At 38.0% G+C, this 16,227-nt stretch overlaps 1 protein-coding gene across 1 annotated transcript in view; it reads right to left on the bottom strand.

The window, feature by feature from the left end:
• Window positions 1-4,112: 4,112 nt before the first annotated feature.
• TDRD12 (tudor domain containing 12) overlaps window positions 4,113-16,227 on the bottom strand; it is a 41,554-nt gene continuing 29,439 nt past the window's right edge. Inside the window, exons 22-31 of the mRNA XM_064459529.1 lie at window positions 15,756-15,943; window positions 15,228-15,438; window positions 14,602-14,694; window positions 13,232-13,401; window positions 9,021-9,142; window positions 7,807-7,861; window positions 6,085-6,198; window positions 5,847-6,000; window positions 5,687-5,753; window positions 4,113-5,332 (exon numbers count right to left, since the gene is read on the bottom strand). Of these exons, the coding sequence (XP_064315599.1) occupies window positions 5,247-5,332; window positions 5,687-5,753; window positions 5,847-6,000; window positions 6,085-6,198; window positions 7,807-7,861; window positions 9,021-9,142; window positions 13,232-13,401; window positions 14,602-14,694; window positions 15,228-15,438; window positions 15,756-15,943 (1,260 nt within the window). The 3' untranslated portion in view covers window positions 4,113-5,246. The remainder of the gene's footprint in view (window positions 5,333-5,686; window positions 5,754-5,846; window positions 6,001-6,084; window positions 6,199-7,806; window positions 7,862-9,020; window positions 9,143-13,231; window positions 13,402-14,601; window positions 14,695-15,227; window positions 15,439-15,755; window positions 15,944-16,227) is intronic.

The raw sequence follows: 16,227 nt of genomic DNA, 5'->3' as shown, positions 1-16,227 counted from the left end.
AGTCATGGAGAACGGGGGATGTCCCAGAGGACTGGAGGAAGGCAAATGTTACCCCTATCTACAAGAAAGGCTCAAGGGAGGATCCAAGTAACTCTAGGCCCATCAGCCTTACTTCAGTCCCTGGGAAAGTTATGGAATAAATCCTCCTGGGGGGCATCACAAGTCAAATGAAGCATATGATTGGGAAATGGCAACATGGCTTCACTAAAGGCAGATGGTGCTTGACAAACCTGGTGGCCTTCTATGACAAAGTGACTGGCCTGGTTGAGATGGGGTGGGCAGTGGACATTGTCTACCTGGACTTCTCCAAGGCCTTTGATACGGTCCCTCACAGTCTCCTCCTGGAAAAATTCATGCATTATGTCCTAGACAAGTGGTCTGTGCAGTGGGTGGGGAACTGGCAGACGGGCCGCACCCAAAGGGTGGTGGTAAATAGCTCTTTCTCAAACTGGCAAGCTGTCTGTCGTGGTTCAGCCTCAGCTGGCAACTGAACACCACGCAGCCGCTCGCTCCCCCCCCTCCCACCCCTGTGGGATGGGGAAGAGAATCGGACGAGCAAAAGAACTTGTGGGTTGAGATAAGCACAGTTTAATAACTACAATAGAATGATGATGATAAATGATTATGATAATAATGACAGTAATGTTAATATAATAAAAGGGAAAAGGAAGGAAAGGGAAAACGGAAAAAACGCAGAAACATGAACAATACGACCGCTCACCACCCGCCGACCAACGCTGCCCGTCCCCGAGCCGCGATTCCTTCCCTCCTCCCCCGGCCAGCCCCTCCCAGGTAGCATACTGGGCATGACGTTACATGATATGGAATATCCCTTTGGTCAGTTTGAATCTGCTCTCTTAGCTGTGCCCCCTCCCCTCCCAGCTTCTTGTGCACCCGGCAGAGCATGGGAGGCTAGACATGTCCTTGACTAGTATAAGCACTGCCCAGCAACAGCCTAAACATCTGTGTGTTATCTCAACAGGGTTTTTTCCCATGCTAATTTCAAAGCACAGCACTATACCAGCTAGAGTGAAGAAAATTAACTCTATCCCAGCTGAAACCATGACACTGTCACAAGTGGAGTCCCCAACGATCGATATTGGGCCCAATGTTATTCAACATCTTTATAAGTGATCTGGATAACAGCATCAAGTGTAGCCTGATGAAGTTTGCTGATGACACCAAGTTGAGTGGGGAAGTAGGCACTCCAGAAGGGAGAGCTGCTCTCCAGGGAGATCTAGATAGGCTGGAGGAGTGGGCCAGCAAGAACCTTATGAAGTCCAACAAGGACAAGTGTAAGGTCATGCACCTGGGAAAACATAATCCGAGGGTGCAGCACAGACTGGGATCTGCCTGGCTGGAGAGCAGCTCCGTGGAAAGGGACCTGGGGGTCCTGGTGGACAGGAAGCTCAACATGAGCGAACAGTGTGCTGCTGCGGCCAGGAAGGCCAACAGGATGCTGGGTTGAATCAAAAAGGGCATCGCCAGCAGAGAGAAAGAAGTCATCATCCCACTCTACTCAGCGCTGGTCAGGCCACACCTGGAGTACTGTGTACAGTTCTGGTCCCCACTATACAAAAAGGATGTGGACAGGCTGGAAGGGGTCCAGAGAAGGGCCACCAAGATGATCAAAGGATTGGGAAGCCTGCCGTATGGGGATAGGCTGGGAGAACTGGGTTTGTTCAGCCTTGAGAAAAGGAGGCTCAGAGGGGATCTCATCATCATGTACTAGTACTTAAGGGGTAGCTACAAAGAAGATGGAGACTCCCTTTTTACAAGGAGTCACATAGAGAGGACAAGGGGGAATGGACACAAATTGCTCTTGGGGAGATTCTGATTGGACACGAGAGGAAAATTTTTCACAGTGAGGACAGTCACCATTGGAATAATCTCCTCGGGGAAGTGGTTGACTTGACCATGTTGGCCACCTTCAAGAGCCGTCTAGACAGGGTGCTGGGCCATCTTGTCTAGACTGTGCTCTTCCTAGAAAGGTTGGACTAGATGATCCCTGAGGTCCCTTCCAACCTCTGATTCTGTGAAAAGGAACTTTTCAATTATCAAGATGGGAAAGCTCACCACCAACACTGTCAAGATGCTTTTGATTACACTGCTGGAAGAACAAAGCAGCTATCATTTACAGCATCACGTTCAAGAGACCACACAGGAAAGACAGAAATAACTGAAAACCAGACTAGCTGCATTCTCAGTTTCTCAGACCAAACACTAGCTATCAAAAAATTAGACTGAGGGAGTGGGAATCGAGTGAAAATGGAAAGCACAGTTGACAAGAACAGAAGAGGCAAGTTAAAACAAGATAACCAGAACTTAGTATCTTGGTGTGTGTGTTTTCTCCAACACCGTCCAAGTTATAGAACAGTGAGCAAATGCCTCAGAAATTATCCTCCTCATGATGTGACTTTACAGAGGTAACTTCATCATCCTAAATACACTCCATTTGGTAGCTGATGAAAATAAAATATAAAAAATAAATACTACATTAACATACACATCTAAGCAGCTTTACTTTCCCTGCCAAAGGAACGTAAGGATTCTCAGTAACATTCTTTACTACTACATTCCCTCAGTGCAAATGGATAAAGGAATGAATTTTATCAAGTCACTTGTCTATATTTTGAAGTGATTAATTTGAGAGACTGTTTATACTGAAAGCACAAGTCTTCTCAACTCTTAAGCACATTCATCCTAAATATATAACTAATAATAAATAACAACAATCTAAAGCAACTGGCTTAAGATCATAAGTTCATACTAACTCTAGCCTAGCACATTCAAACAAAGCAGCTATTTCTATCATCCTGCAGCTACAAAGAAATAACAGTTAACTTCCTATATATTTTTTATTTAGTGTCTACCTACACAGGAAAGCAATCCCAAAGGTAGATATAAAAATGATGGATTCTGATTCATTTGAATGAGATTTTGTGATTACAGTCAGATCCATGAAAATATCAGCTCCATGTGCAATCATGGTAAAACAAGCACAAAGGTTAAGAATGACTAAGGAAAGCCAACGGAGAGCAAGACAAAATGGTAATTATTTCATTACATATAGAGTGCCTACTTGCCACAGTGTTTTGTCCCAGTCACACTATTACAGCTGCTGTTCCCCTACCACAGTTGGTAAAAACATCAGTTCAAACAGAAGAACTATAAGGTTCAGAGAAAGACCAAAAGAATAGAATATTTTTGTATAAGGAATGACTATACTACAATTTTGAAGGCTGAAATACAGATACCTGACTGAGGGATGGGGAGAAAAATGATGACAGAAGTCCATAGGCAGAGTCAAGTGACAAGAAAATGGGAAATGCAAGCTACCTGTTCCTATTACAACTTGAGGGTACTGGATGTCAAGAGACAGAGCAGGGATGGCTTCAAAACACAGGAAAAAGAAATATCTTTCTTCACAAAATATGGTGTTTGACTACTGACTTCCTTAGTGCAGGAGAAATGTTAGAAGTTGATGCAGGTTCCAAAATGCAACTGAACTAATACTCAGGTAAAAATGCCACAGAAAACCTCTTCCTTATGAAGATCCTGATCAAAAATTGCTTGAGGCCAAGAGACCATTCTTGGACTGTACTGCTACATTTTTTACACTGTTCTTTATAAATTAGCTCTTGGCAGCTGCTAAGAATGTATCGCTAAAATCAGCTTTTGCTTCTACCTCATACATGGTATCTTACTTTTCAAACAAAAATTACAGATATGTCTTTTAAATAGCCCATTTATTTATCTACCAGCAGAAAAATGATCTTACATCATATTTAAATATCAGACAAGCTACAGAAGAACAACACACACAATGGAAAACATCCCACCCCATCACTTTTTTTTTTTCCAATTAGGTGATTTGAGAGTCTTCTGTTTCGATCACAACACAGAGCAAGACCAAAATCGTTACATTAGTTATTTCCTTAAGTACTTCTACAACGATTACAGCTTCACCAGTACCTGTACTCAGGTGAAGGTTATTATTAAGCTCAGTTGTAGTCAGGTTCCCAACAGCAATAGTTTTTTAAACGATGTGTTAACAATTACAACTGTTTCTGTCACATGGCAGTTTTCTACTGGCATCAATATTCTTAAATATTCAGAAAGAATCAGCTTTATTTTATGCTAATACTAGAAAAACTGTAGCTGTCAGCGTAAACATGAATACAGTCCTCCTCCCATTCTTGAAGGCATCCCAATGTTTCTTGAAAGAATAATCCCCCACAAGCAAGTGTATTCTTCCTAGTCAAGAATACAACAAAACTTTAGGCTGCTTAAAGTAAGTCCATAAATTTAAGTCTCTATTCTAAATCACCATATAGCTATGTTGGGAAACTAGTGTGCTTTAAAATCTATAGATGCAAAGAGATCTACACCAGATTCATTTATTATAAACTACTTTTACATTATTACTCCACTGCAAGATGTTCTGGATGTACAAAAACATAACAGGGAAAAATTATTTACTGAAAGATACTAAAAGGCAAAGCCTTAGGGCTAAACAGACAAGATTTTATTGTTCGTTTGCAAAGGAGGAGAGAGTTTTAGATAAACGAGAGGGAATTAAATAAGACCATTTATGAAAAGTGGAAGCGTCAAACTGAAGACAAATACTGAATCTACTATCACAGTGCTCATTATATTCACTACAGTGAAATGTACTGTACAGTATTTCATACCAAGTCAATGTATTTCCAATCAAGTAACCAAAATTGCCCTTGGTGTTGACGCATCCTTTCTTGATGCAGAACAGACAAACATGATGATTGCCAAACTAAATACTGAATGAATGAGAGATACGGTAGAAACAATTGACAGATCGTCAGCATTTGTGAAACTTCAAAAATTACTAACTATTGCAAACACTGAAAATTCACTCAGATAAGTAAACTAGAAGTTCCTTGATTACTAATAAATTCAACTGCTTCACAACCCAAATTTAATCTGTAGATTTTACTGTTTGGATAGCACACGTACATATGTGCACATCATCGTTATAGCCAACAATTTTAAAGTGAAGGCACTGGAAAACAAACATAGTGTTCCTTCCATGGAGTATTTATTCAGAATCTCAGCACTCAAAGATAAGGGCTTAAACTACTATTTTCCTTCTAAAATTAAGGACAGTTCTGCAACCTGTATGTTTTGTTTTACAAATTTTAGTGGAAATACTCATGCAAGAGACTATTCTGAAGCATAATTCTTATCAGAGGAAAAGATCTGTCTCCAAATTACTCATCACTTTCTGTTCCACTGTCTTCTGAGGAGTCAATCAATTCTTCGGTTACTGCAGCAGGGCAATACAATTTTTTAGTACCTAGAATTAATTAATAAAATGTAACATTTATAAAGGAAGAAAAAACAAGAGATTCAGAACAATTATGTAGTAGTATTAAAGCAAAACAAAAACCAAACCAACAACAAAAAAACTGAACTAGACCAAAACACTGAAAACTACTTCAAACTGCTTTTGTCTGTGCTATTCCATTAGAAAGGATACCCTGCTGCCTGCAGCTTGCTATTAGAGTCCTCTCATCTGTTTTCAGAGAATTTAAGCAAGCCAGCTAAGTGCCACATATTTATATAAATGAATAGTTCAGATAAAGCCTATGGAAAAATCAGGATGCTAGTCATTTTATGTGTTATAAAGCCAGACTTTTTCATTCCTTACCAACTGGAAAAGGGCTTTTATCTTCAAAATCTTCCCAGTGTTCAAAATCAAGAGACACTTGAGGATTCTGTTGACAAAAACATTGTTTGAAACATTCACTGTGTATCAGTGCAGATATGGTCCAAACATTCATTAATTCTCAAATTAATTTCAACTTTACCTTGTTCTTCAGTAATTTGCACCACAGTCCTTTTTTCTCTTTTGCAAGAACAATAATAACCTCTTGATCCTTTATCACACATGTAGACTTTTCTGCAAGTATACACTGATGCAGCTCCATGTCAGCCAAATAAAACTTATCTCCTGAACAAGCACTAAATCATAAACAAAAGTTTAAAAAAATTAAATGCAAGCTGACCGTCAAACATTGTGATTATACGTGAATTTCTTAAACGTACCTGAAAACCACCTTCTCTTTAGCGAACTCGCATTTACAGTCAGCTACACTTGCTATTTTTACCTTCACTGTAACAGTCTCTTCATTTTGAAACCATTTTATTTCTGGATGAAAGCTAAAATAAAGGAGGTTTAATTGGATTTTTTTCAAGAATAGAAGACAACTGAGTTTCAGACAAGCGCTCTCACATGCAGCCAGCACTTTCCCATTAGGTTACAAACAACCAGCTGAGTTTCAGCATCTGTAGGTGTACTCAACCATAATAATTTGACACTGAAGAGCAGTGTCAGGAAAGCATGTGATAGGTCAACCAAGCTCACTACAAAGGTGCTGCAGTTTCAGTCTTTGAAGGAGAACATCTACTAGTTCAAGTAGGGAGACATTCCATTAACTTTGATATCCAAAGGAATCAAACTTACTGCCTCATTTAAGGATGCTATCATAGTCTAATCTTGAAGTGACAAAGGAAAGGTAATAGTGGCAAGACCAACCTCTGAAAGACAAAGTAAACCTTTCAACTGACCATAGACACAAATATACATTTCTCAAAAAGATTTTCAACTGCTTATTCTACAGCTGTTATGCCTCAAACTTCCCCTAAATGCTGAAAGGCAGTGAAAACGAAATCCTACTAGCAGACTGCAATATCCATTCTTTCAGGTTGCTTCCCTTACCATACCCTCCTCAGTCATATCCAAACCCTCATTAATTTAACTGCTAAGCTGTACCTCAACACATACTACATAAAGATCTTAAACTGTGCTAAGCCAAGCTGCAGGAGATACATGTGGATTCAATCACCCTATCAAGAACTTTTCCAATAGGCTAAAATACAAAATACTTCCATTATTTGCACAAGAAAATGTTAGTCACCCATAACTAGCATTAATAGGTAGAAGAAAAAGAATAAGCCAAAGGAAAACACTGCCTAGTCCCAAAGACTATAAGAAATTTAAAACATTCTCAGGATCCACTATCTGCTGACTATCCCCACAAACCACACCTAAGATGTCCCTGAGCATATTCATAATCGCCAAACCTAGTATTCATTTCTACTGCATGCTTCTCAAATTATTTATCAACAGAAATTGTCCTATCCATGAAGGAATAAGAATAATGGATACACTTTCAAACAAAGAAAAAAGAAAGAAAAGGAAATGGGCCATATTTTTGTGTTGCAGACACATTCTCAAAATAAAAACGTATTTTCTTACCCCCAGCCCCAAGCACAGAACCCACATAATGGAGAGACACACAGAACTGATTCATCTCATTAAATACCAAGATGCAGAGACAGAAGGGTAGGAGAGTTACAATTTAGACCTCAAATAGGACAATCGTTGGGTAAAACATAATCCAGACAAGTGTGAGTCCGAGCTGGTATTTTATACCCATGGACAGAGCTGAACAAGCCCTTGTTTTCATTCACTTCCTAGTACTATGGTGTCTAATCAAAGATTACGTTATTTCAACAGATAAAATTAGATTCCAGGAGTATGGAAAAGAGCAATTTAAATTACTTAAAGAATTCACAAGATGATGTATGTTTATACATAACAGCAACAGTAATCTCTCAAGCTCAACAGTGATGTAATAGAATACTTCTACCTGTATTATACCTATTTACTCACAAACTAGATAATCTCAGTAAGGATGATTGTCCTTTTTGGCAGTTCACATAAGAAAAGCAAGCATGGAAACAAATCACACTGAATTTTTGTACCATTTATGGGGACGCAAGGCAGAGTCTTTTGCTTCCTTAGTTTGAGCTACACCATCTAAAAAACAAGAAATCCGGAAAGATATTTTATACTTATCTATACTATAGAAGCAAGATACTTCCAGAATACCCTAGTACTATCATAAAAATAACTTGCTAGCATCCAATTAATACTGCAAGACTATATTCGGCATTTATATTGGGCACTATTTGTAAAGGTTAAGTTAATAATTCAACTGAAAATTTTAACTGAGTATTACAGTTGGTATAATTAAAAAAAAAACAAAAGAAAACCCCAAAACAAACCCACAGCAACAAAAACAAACCCCCCACAAAAACAAAACAAGAAACTCATGCCAAAAATGCAGAGCTTCCCAGGTGGACTTAAGGTTTTTCCGGTTTCAAGACATGATTCAAAACCTGAAACATGGTATTTTAGAAACTGATGAGTTTCAAGTATGAAAGAACTAATATTGATGTTACTACCACAGCTTGAAACATGGCCTTACAGTCACTCTACACCAGGGGAAAAAAGCCTTCTATGATAAGCGCTCCAGGATCTTATCTGACTTACAGCTGCTGCAACTTGTTAATCACTCAGCTTTCATTGCTCCAAACTCACTCAGCTGCTGCCAGATCATCCTCTGTCCATCCCCCTTCTATGACTTACAAAGCCATATGCTTTTAAGTCTCTACTGACTGAATACCACATCCTTGAGCATTAGATTAAAAAGGGGGGTAAGGGAGTAAAGCCATTTTAAAGCATTTTCTACCACCCTGAACCTCGGGGGGGGGGGGCGGAAGGACACACACACGATGACAAAAAAAAACCTCCCAGAGAATGATGCTCTTACCTCATATTTTCAACAGACTTCAGCTTCCTTAAACCCTATGGCCTTTGACAGCAAAATGCTCATCCTCTCTACAGGACTGATTTCCTACTCACATGTTCCATTCAGAGTCAAACAGTTTTGAATCTCTCGAGGACTGAGTATTTCCCAAATAGTAATACAGCTATATTAATATGGTTTGGTCTCACAGCATCTCCAGGCTGCTAACTATAAAGTATTTGTGGCTACTGTAAACATCAGCCATATGGTGCTATTCTGTATACTCAGAGAAGCATGCATTTGGTAAAATGACTTTTAGGTTGACATTTGAGCACCCAATTTTAATTAAAGTTCTAAAATTTTCTTTGAAATTATGAAAAGGATTACCACATGGATGATTCCTAAGAGTAATTTTAGATGAATTACAGTTTTCAGTAGAATTTTCTTGTACTGACATATTCTGTGGACTGGACGCATTCTCTGGACCAGCTGTATCTTCCTTTATGCTTCTGAAAACAGAAAAAGACATTTTTAAAAGAAAGGGTTTAGATATATTCAATATTTGAAGGATTCCTAATTATAGCTGGAAATCCTTTTGAAGTTAAGTTTTTCATACTAATATATATTAAAAAATACAATAAAATGCACTTAGAGCAAACTGCAAATCTCACCACAAGGTCACCGAACTTCAGTAACTCAGTAAGAAGCATTTATACAGAAATAAATCCAAGTCAGGAGAACATTTAAAACTCTGATGGTACCAGCATTTCCTTTGAATTATAAAAGCTATTTGCCTTACCGTGTGTGATAGACCGAGATTGGAAAATTATTTCCTTTCACAAAGAATTATAGTAGGTTTGGGGGCTTTTTGGTCATATTTCATTTTGACTCGGAAAAAGTAAACATCTCAGAATATTCAAAAGTTCTTCACTTACTAGTAAGAGACCTCTGGCTTTCCAGCTGCACAGCTAGGGCCTTCACTAGCTGGACTCAAGATTCAAATAACACTGCAACAGAGTCAAACTACTTGAGAGCCTAGGGACATGCACCACAACCCTCTGTTCTGCAACAGCCTTCGAAGTCTCCATCAAAACACTATTGATAAGAACACAGCACTGCATAATTTTTGAAACACTGTCCAAATGAAAAATACTTTCTTATATCACCACCAATGCTTTGTGGCATAAGAGGACTGAATCCAGTCTAGTAATACATCACCTAAAGTTTCAGGCTGCAAGCATAAGTAAATACTAACTTTTAAATTAATCCATATGGAAGATTTAGTATGAAACACCTGTGTGGCCATCTTTATTCAGAACTGACACAGCTTACCTTAATTACTTCGGAGGTAAATCAGTAAGATTAAAATAATTTTAGTCCTAAATGAAAGATACCTTTAACCACTTCTACCTTTATAAAGCACTTAACATCTTTTCCAAATAATTCTAACTAAACAATTCTTTGAGGCTAGGTAAAATAGAGCACAGCAAATTCAACTCAGTATTTTTTTTAGAAACAATTTCTGAGTTACGTACTTGAAGGAATCAAACACTTTTAAAAAAGTTTTCTCCTATGATTTATTGAATAGCTTTGGAAAGCCAAAGGCTGAGAATCTAATCTTACCTTACAACAACCGAGGTTCTACCAAAATATTTAATTATTCACACGCCACACACTCTAGAAACAGCCACCAAGCAAGGAAGTGCCTCAAAAGGTGAAGAAGGACTTGAAAGGTAGGGGGCTGAAAACTGCGCAAATGGAGTATGAAGTTACACAAAAGCTTTGTATATGAAGTCTGCAATGAAGCACTTGAAATCGACACAACCAACACTGTATGATACAACTGCATATTCTGCAACAAGGAGAAGATATTCCTGCAAAAACCCCACTTTTCAACCTAGGCCTAGTACCTCTCCAACTGTACAAACACTTGTAATGAAGGACAGCCTGTGTTTCTCAAACACCATTAATAAGGAGTGACTGGAATATCTGCCAAGTTTTCATGGGATGGTATCCAAAGATCGTGTGAAGACACTGAAGGATCTAGTGCTTTGATTGTGCATTTATTGAACAGTCAACAAGGCAGTAAATTAGACAGATGCTTATGCATTAGAAATGGGCCATGACCTCCTCCACAATCATCAAAAAGGTCTGGAGAGAAGGCCCAGAGACAGAGTGGCTTTGTTCATAATTGATGGATTATCCCAAAGCAGTGATACTTCTTATATCCATAGACCATGTCATCTTGGAGATGAAAATGTGAGCCATTTTCTTTCCAGGACAAAAATGTTTCTCAAGGCAATTAAGACCGAATTCGATGTTGCTGACAAATGCAGATTACAACATGGAAAATTTGGGCTATGCCAAGCTTGCCTGAAAGGCTGTGCAGCCTATATGTGCTATGGTCCACTGGTTACTCTCTGTGGTAGGAATAGAACACCACTTTCATTCTGGCCACAGAGGTAAGGTCCTTTCACCACACATGACAAACCCATGAGCATTTAGTTAACTGAAGAATCTTTTTGGCTTTTGAACTAAAGAGGGAGATTGATAAACAATCAGAAAGAGTCCAGCACTCCGTACCAAGGATATATAACTGAAGCAGATAGCTGAGTGCTGCCTGATGCACTAATGTCAGGTAGGAGTTCTGAAATGTAGGCAATCTGCCAAGTAGTTCAGAGAAAAAGGACTGATTTCAAATTAGCATGGAAAGTATCCTTTATCTTTGTGTTATTTTATAAAATCTTTTGCATTGAATAATGCTTCTGCCCAGTAATTATCACAACCCGAGAAAAACAGGATTATGTAAGTATTAGGGGTATCTGTTAAGTAATGATGAATGAACCTCATAGCCATGAAGGACAGCCATGAAGGACAATAGGTAAGGGACTACCACATTGCACACACAAGTTCTAGACAGAAAACCCAGAGTAATACAGAACGCTTGTCGAACTAGCACAGATTAAGGGGAGGCAAAGCGATTTGCCACATACTGAGAAGTATAGATTTTTAATAAAATTTAAATCTACACTGAAGCATCCAAAATCTGCATAACCAACATGTAACTATGCACATTCTGCAACAGGGAGAAGAAATACCTGCAAAAAACCACACAAATGAAGCTACTCGGTCAACTTAACTTTACAGGAGCTCTTTGAGTGCCCTTTATTTAACTAGTACCTTATTAAAAAAGGCTGCAGTTAGTTCTGAATGTTTCAATAGTAGTATCAGGCTTAGTGTATCTCCAGAAAGTAATCCAAGCAGTTGCATTACAGGTATTTGAGATGGAACTGTCACACACAGCACTGCAATAAAGTTGCCAGGTCTCTGGCACTACATGCTCTTGTGACCGTCAGGAGATTACCAACCTTCCTGTTCAGTAACAGCATGAAACAAGAAATAAATTCAGAAAGGTTGTGCTCAAGGTATCAGAAACCTCAGAGGAGCATCCTCTGTCAGGAATAAAACCTGCAAACAAGCCTTCCAAGCATCAACAGTGTTCTCAGATACTGAGATCTGAGTGTACTCACATACAGCTGTTCTCAAATACTGATTTTTAAGGCTGAACAAAAATAGGAAAAGCCAGATACTTTGGTTAAGATTAACCTCTGGTACAGTTTTACATAGACATGCAGGAACTTGAATCTAAGATGGAAATGGACTATGGAGGGGTTTAGGCTTCCTCATCTTGTTGACTGGCTAAGTCACAGAAACAAACAACCTTAATTAACTTGCCCAACCCCAAGACATATAGTGCCCATGCTAGTATTGCAGCGATCCTCTTCTGTTTATGAAGCAGCATTTACTCTCTGAAAGAAAATACTGGACACGTCTCTCTTCCTTGTAAATATTAAAACACACTTGGGTGGTTAGACAAAAGCATTTAATTTATATTTTCAAGGATGGCTCTCCAAACTGAAGAATAATAGCTGAACAAAATCCTGAACAAGGTGCCACACAGAGGCCAGAACAAAAAAGCTGCAGATATCTTGATAAGTACTTGAAATCAAGGGTCCTAGGATCCAGGACAGACCACAGTGACATGAACTCTTCTTCCAGCATATAGATTATTTACTCATTTCTAAAAGTTTATGCTGCGGGGGGGGGGGGAGAGAAAAAAAGAGTAGTGCTGTTACTGCAAAAAAACCCATGTAGCCATTCTCATTATGTGTAAGTGTATGGCCCTAATCCTTTTGAAGTAAATTGTTTAAATTTTCCAGCCTGAACTCTGCAGTTGTACAAACACCAACAATATGCTCTACTGTAATGACTGGTACTATGTACTGGCTAGTAAGCATTCAGAAAGAGCTACTGATCATTAGAAAAGATAACAGAATTTTAATTCAGACTCCGTATTTTTATGATAAACTTGATTATCTGCATCAAATGCTAGTTTAACATTTTCTAGAATTGATATTTTTCTTTTCATGATGATTATGTGGCTAAAGAACAGTTAAAGGAAAGCAGACATGTCACAAGCACTACTGTCTCTGTGCTTAAATGAAAACCACATTCAGTAATATATCCATGAAAGTATCTACTTAAAATTATAGAACATTTTTTTAAGTATATGTTGAAAAAAATTTGTAAACACTTACAAAGGCTCCAACTTCTTAGCATGATCCAATACCTTCATGTGTCCACACAACTTCTGAAGTTGCATTACATGTTCTGGATTGTCAGTTCCCAGACCTGTAGCCAAAATCTCAGATCGAACATTGTATTCATTGATAGATGTCTTCAAATCTGAGAGCCTGGTAACCCGGACCTTGAATTACAAGTGGAATTTGTAAATTTATTTTAGTGGTAAGTTTTGCAATACTATTTTAGTAAAAATTACTAAATGGAAACCATAGTTCATAAGTGATCCCTCTCCAACACTACACAGTTCTTTAAGTAAAACTTTAAACACACCCTCATTTATTTATACCTGTAAGCAATTAATTTTCTTTGATTTTCAAACAGGAAACTACCCATGTTTAATTGTTTTCAAAGTAACACCACCTTTTTCATTGTGATAATGGCGTAAGTAATTAGTAGCTAATCTCACCTAACAGAACCAAGATGGCAGTGAAGTAAACAATCCTAGCCCTGATTACACAGGTTACAGCCAAAATACACACCACATAGAATAACTTCTAAACCCAATTAACAATAAAACTGCTGGGTAGGCAGATTAAGGAACAAAACCAAAAGCACAAAAATTGGGGAAAGGTTGTGATATACTGTATGGGAAAGGAAAGGCTACTGAAGAGAATTCCTTCCAGATCATTTTCTCTTTCCACTTTATTTTCAGCTGACTGAATGGTCAGATGGAAAACAGTACGATACATTCTGAAGTACAGGAATAACTTGCTGTACTCTTTGGCAGGACCAAGCAGCCACAAGAGGCACATCATGATCCTGAAATATAGGATGAACTTGTCTAGATCGGTCCCCACCTCTGCCCTGCAACCCCTCTCAACTTGCGAGCTACCTTTGATAACAATTCTTCACAGAAATTCTTGCTCATAAAATTAGGCTATTTCTCAACAGACATCATAAAAATGTAACTAGCTTGTTTATGCCAGTAGTAAAGGCTTGAAAGGGACCCAGTTTTGTACTTTGATGTAACTGTCAGAATATATACATGCATACATACTTATCACAGAATGGTTAAGGTTGGAAGGGACCTCTGGAGGTCATATTGTCCAACCCCCTTGCTCAAGCTGGGGCACCTAGAGCCAGCTGCTCAGGACCATACCCTGATGGCTTCCGAGTATCTCCAAGGATGGAGACTCTAACAACACCTGAGCAACCTGCTCCCATGCTCAGACACCATCATGGTAAATGAACTAACACTATTATGTGACTACCACGTAGAATAAAGTTCAAATAGGAATGGACAGAAGGAAGCAGAAGAATGGGCACTTTTGTTAGAAAAGGAGTTTAGATGCAAATATTTTGTAATCTACAATTCTATACCTACCATTGGATCAACCCAAGCTGTATTTCCCAGGATATGTACTATTTTTGCTTCATGGAGTTTTCCTTTAATTTTGTGATTAATATAATGAGTTACCTATGAAAAACAAATTTGCACTGTACTTGAGATGTATACCAACATAACTTCACAGATACTTCCATTATAGTGAAATAATCTTCTGAGCTTAACAATGATAAGGGTAGTCAGTGAATAAAAATAGTTTTGAGTAAACTAGTGAAATACTCCAACTTTACTGTAGGTTAAAATAGTATTAACCTTTAAGGAAGAAGCTTCCTTAGTGGGAGAATACTCAAGCACTGGTCAATTTACAGACGCTACCCTTCCCCTGTTACTCCCTACAGATTCAAAAGCAGCAATAATTTTTTCTGGAAGAAGCCATTTAACTCACAGAAAAGGCAATCCCATATATTTCACTTCCTTATTTTATAGGAAAACAAACAAGAAAACTGACTACTTAGACCCTGGCCCAGTAGCAGATATTTATTGGTAATACTAATAAGCAATGAAATTTGATAACTGAGTTTGCAGTCCATAACTGTTTTCTTGTAAAAAATAAGACACAGAAATTAAACAACTTAAAATAAATATAATGAAAAAACAAATATTACCTTTGGGTTCCATTCAATTTCATTATCAATGGGTTTCACTCTACAAACTACAAATTCCACAGCCTGAGGTGGAAGACACTGAAACCTTGCAGGTAAGTGAAGCAGCTGATAGCTCTGAACTTGATTTGTTCTGCCTTCATCTATATATTTAATTTTGACATTAAAGAATAAACTTTCCTCCTCTTTTGTAGAAATCTCTACCACCTGAACCCTTCATAGAGTAATAGACGAAACACAGAATTATTATTCATAGAATCAGTTGTAAGAAGTTTTTTAATCTACTCTTGTTTAAAAAAAATTATATTTTCACAGCAAAACACTTAACTCTGCTTGCATGTGGGTATTCATTCTGTTTTCCATTTGGTATCTTAGAGTATGTGATAGATTTTTACAGAATGGTTTGAATAGCAGTGAGTTTTTTGCTGGTTTTGGGCTGGGTTGACTTATTTTTAACTAAACAACAAAAGATCTAAATTACTTTGTATAAAAAAGTGCACATGAATAACTGAAAAGAACCAACATTTTTACCTGTGAAAAAGTGTTTTCTCATGTAATCCATAAAATGCTAGTTTCTCCACATTTTTAACAGAAATTTTATTACTAGGTTTCTTAAAATACTCATTAATTTCTTCAGCAAGAATTGTATATTGGTCCTTCTGTTTATCTACTATTCGACCGAAGTAGTTTGTTGCATTTACAATGTGGAGAGGCAGTACCTGAAAGCATAAAATCATTAGAAAAAAGTAAGACTGGATGATTTCTTAAATCAATGAAATTTAAGTTTTCCTAGCCAAGATCACCTACCTCTTTCCAGCCCAAAGAGGTGACAGAGATGCTGCTATATACACATTTCAGAAGATTATGAGTTATATTATTCATAACATTATGAATAATACTAATTGCCCATAGTTCAGTCAACAGTGGACAGACATCTAGAGCAAGCACTGTCAGGTTCCAGTGGTATTCCACTGAAATGAACACCAGTGAACTATACTATTAC

Source organism: Phalacrocorax carbo, chromosome 8 (genome assembly GCF_963921805.1).
Source record: "Phalacrocorax carbo chromosome 8, bPhaCar2.1, whole genome shotgun sequence".
NCBI lineage: Eukaryota > Metazoa > Chordata > Aves > Suliformes > Phalacrocoracidae > Phalacrocorax > Phalacrocorax carbo.
The sequence above is the reverse complement of the archived record's forward strand: the minus strand, read 5'-3'. Positions and strand labels throughout refer to the sequence as shown.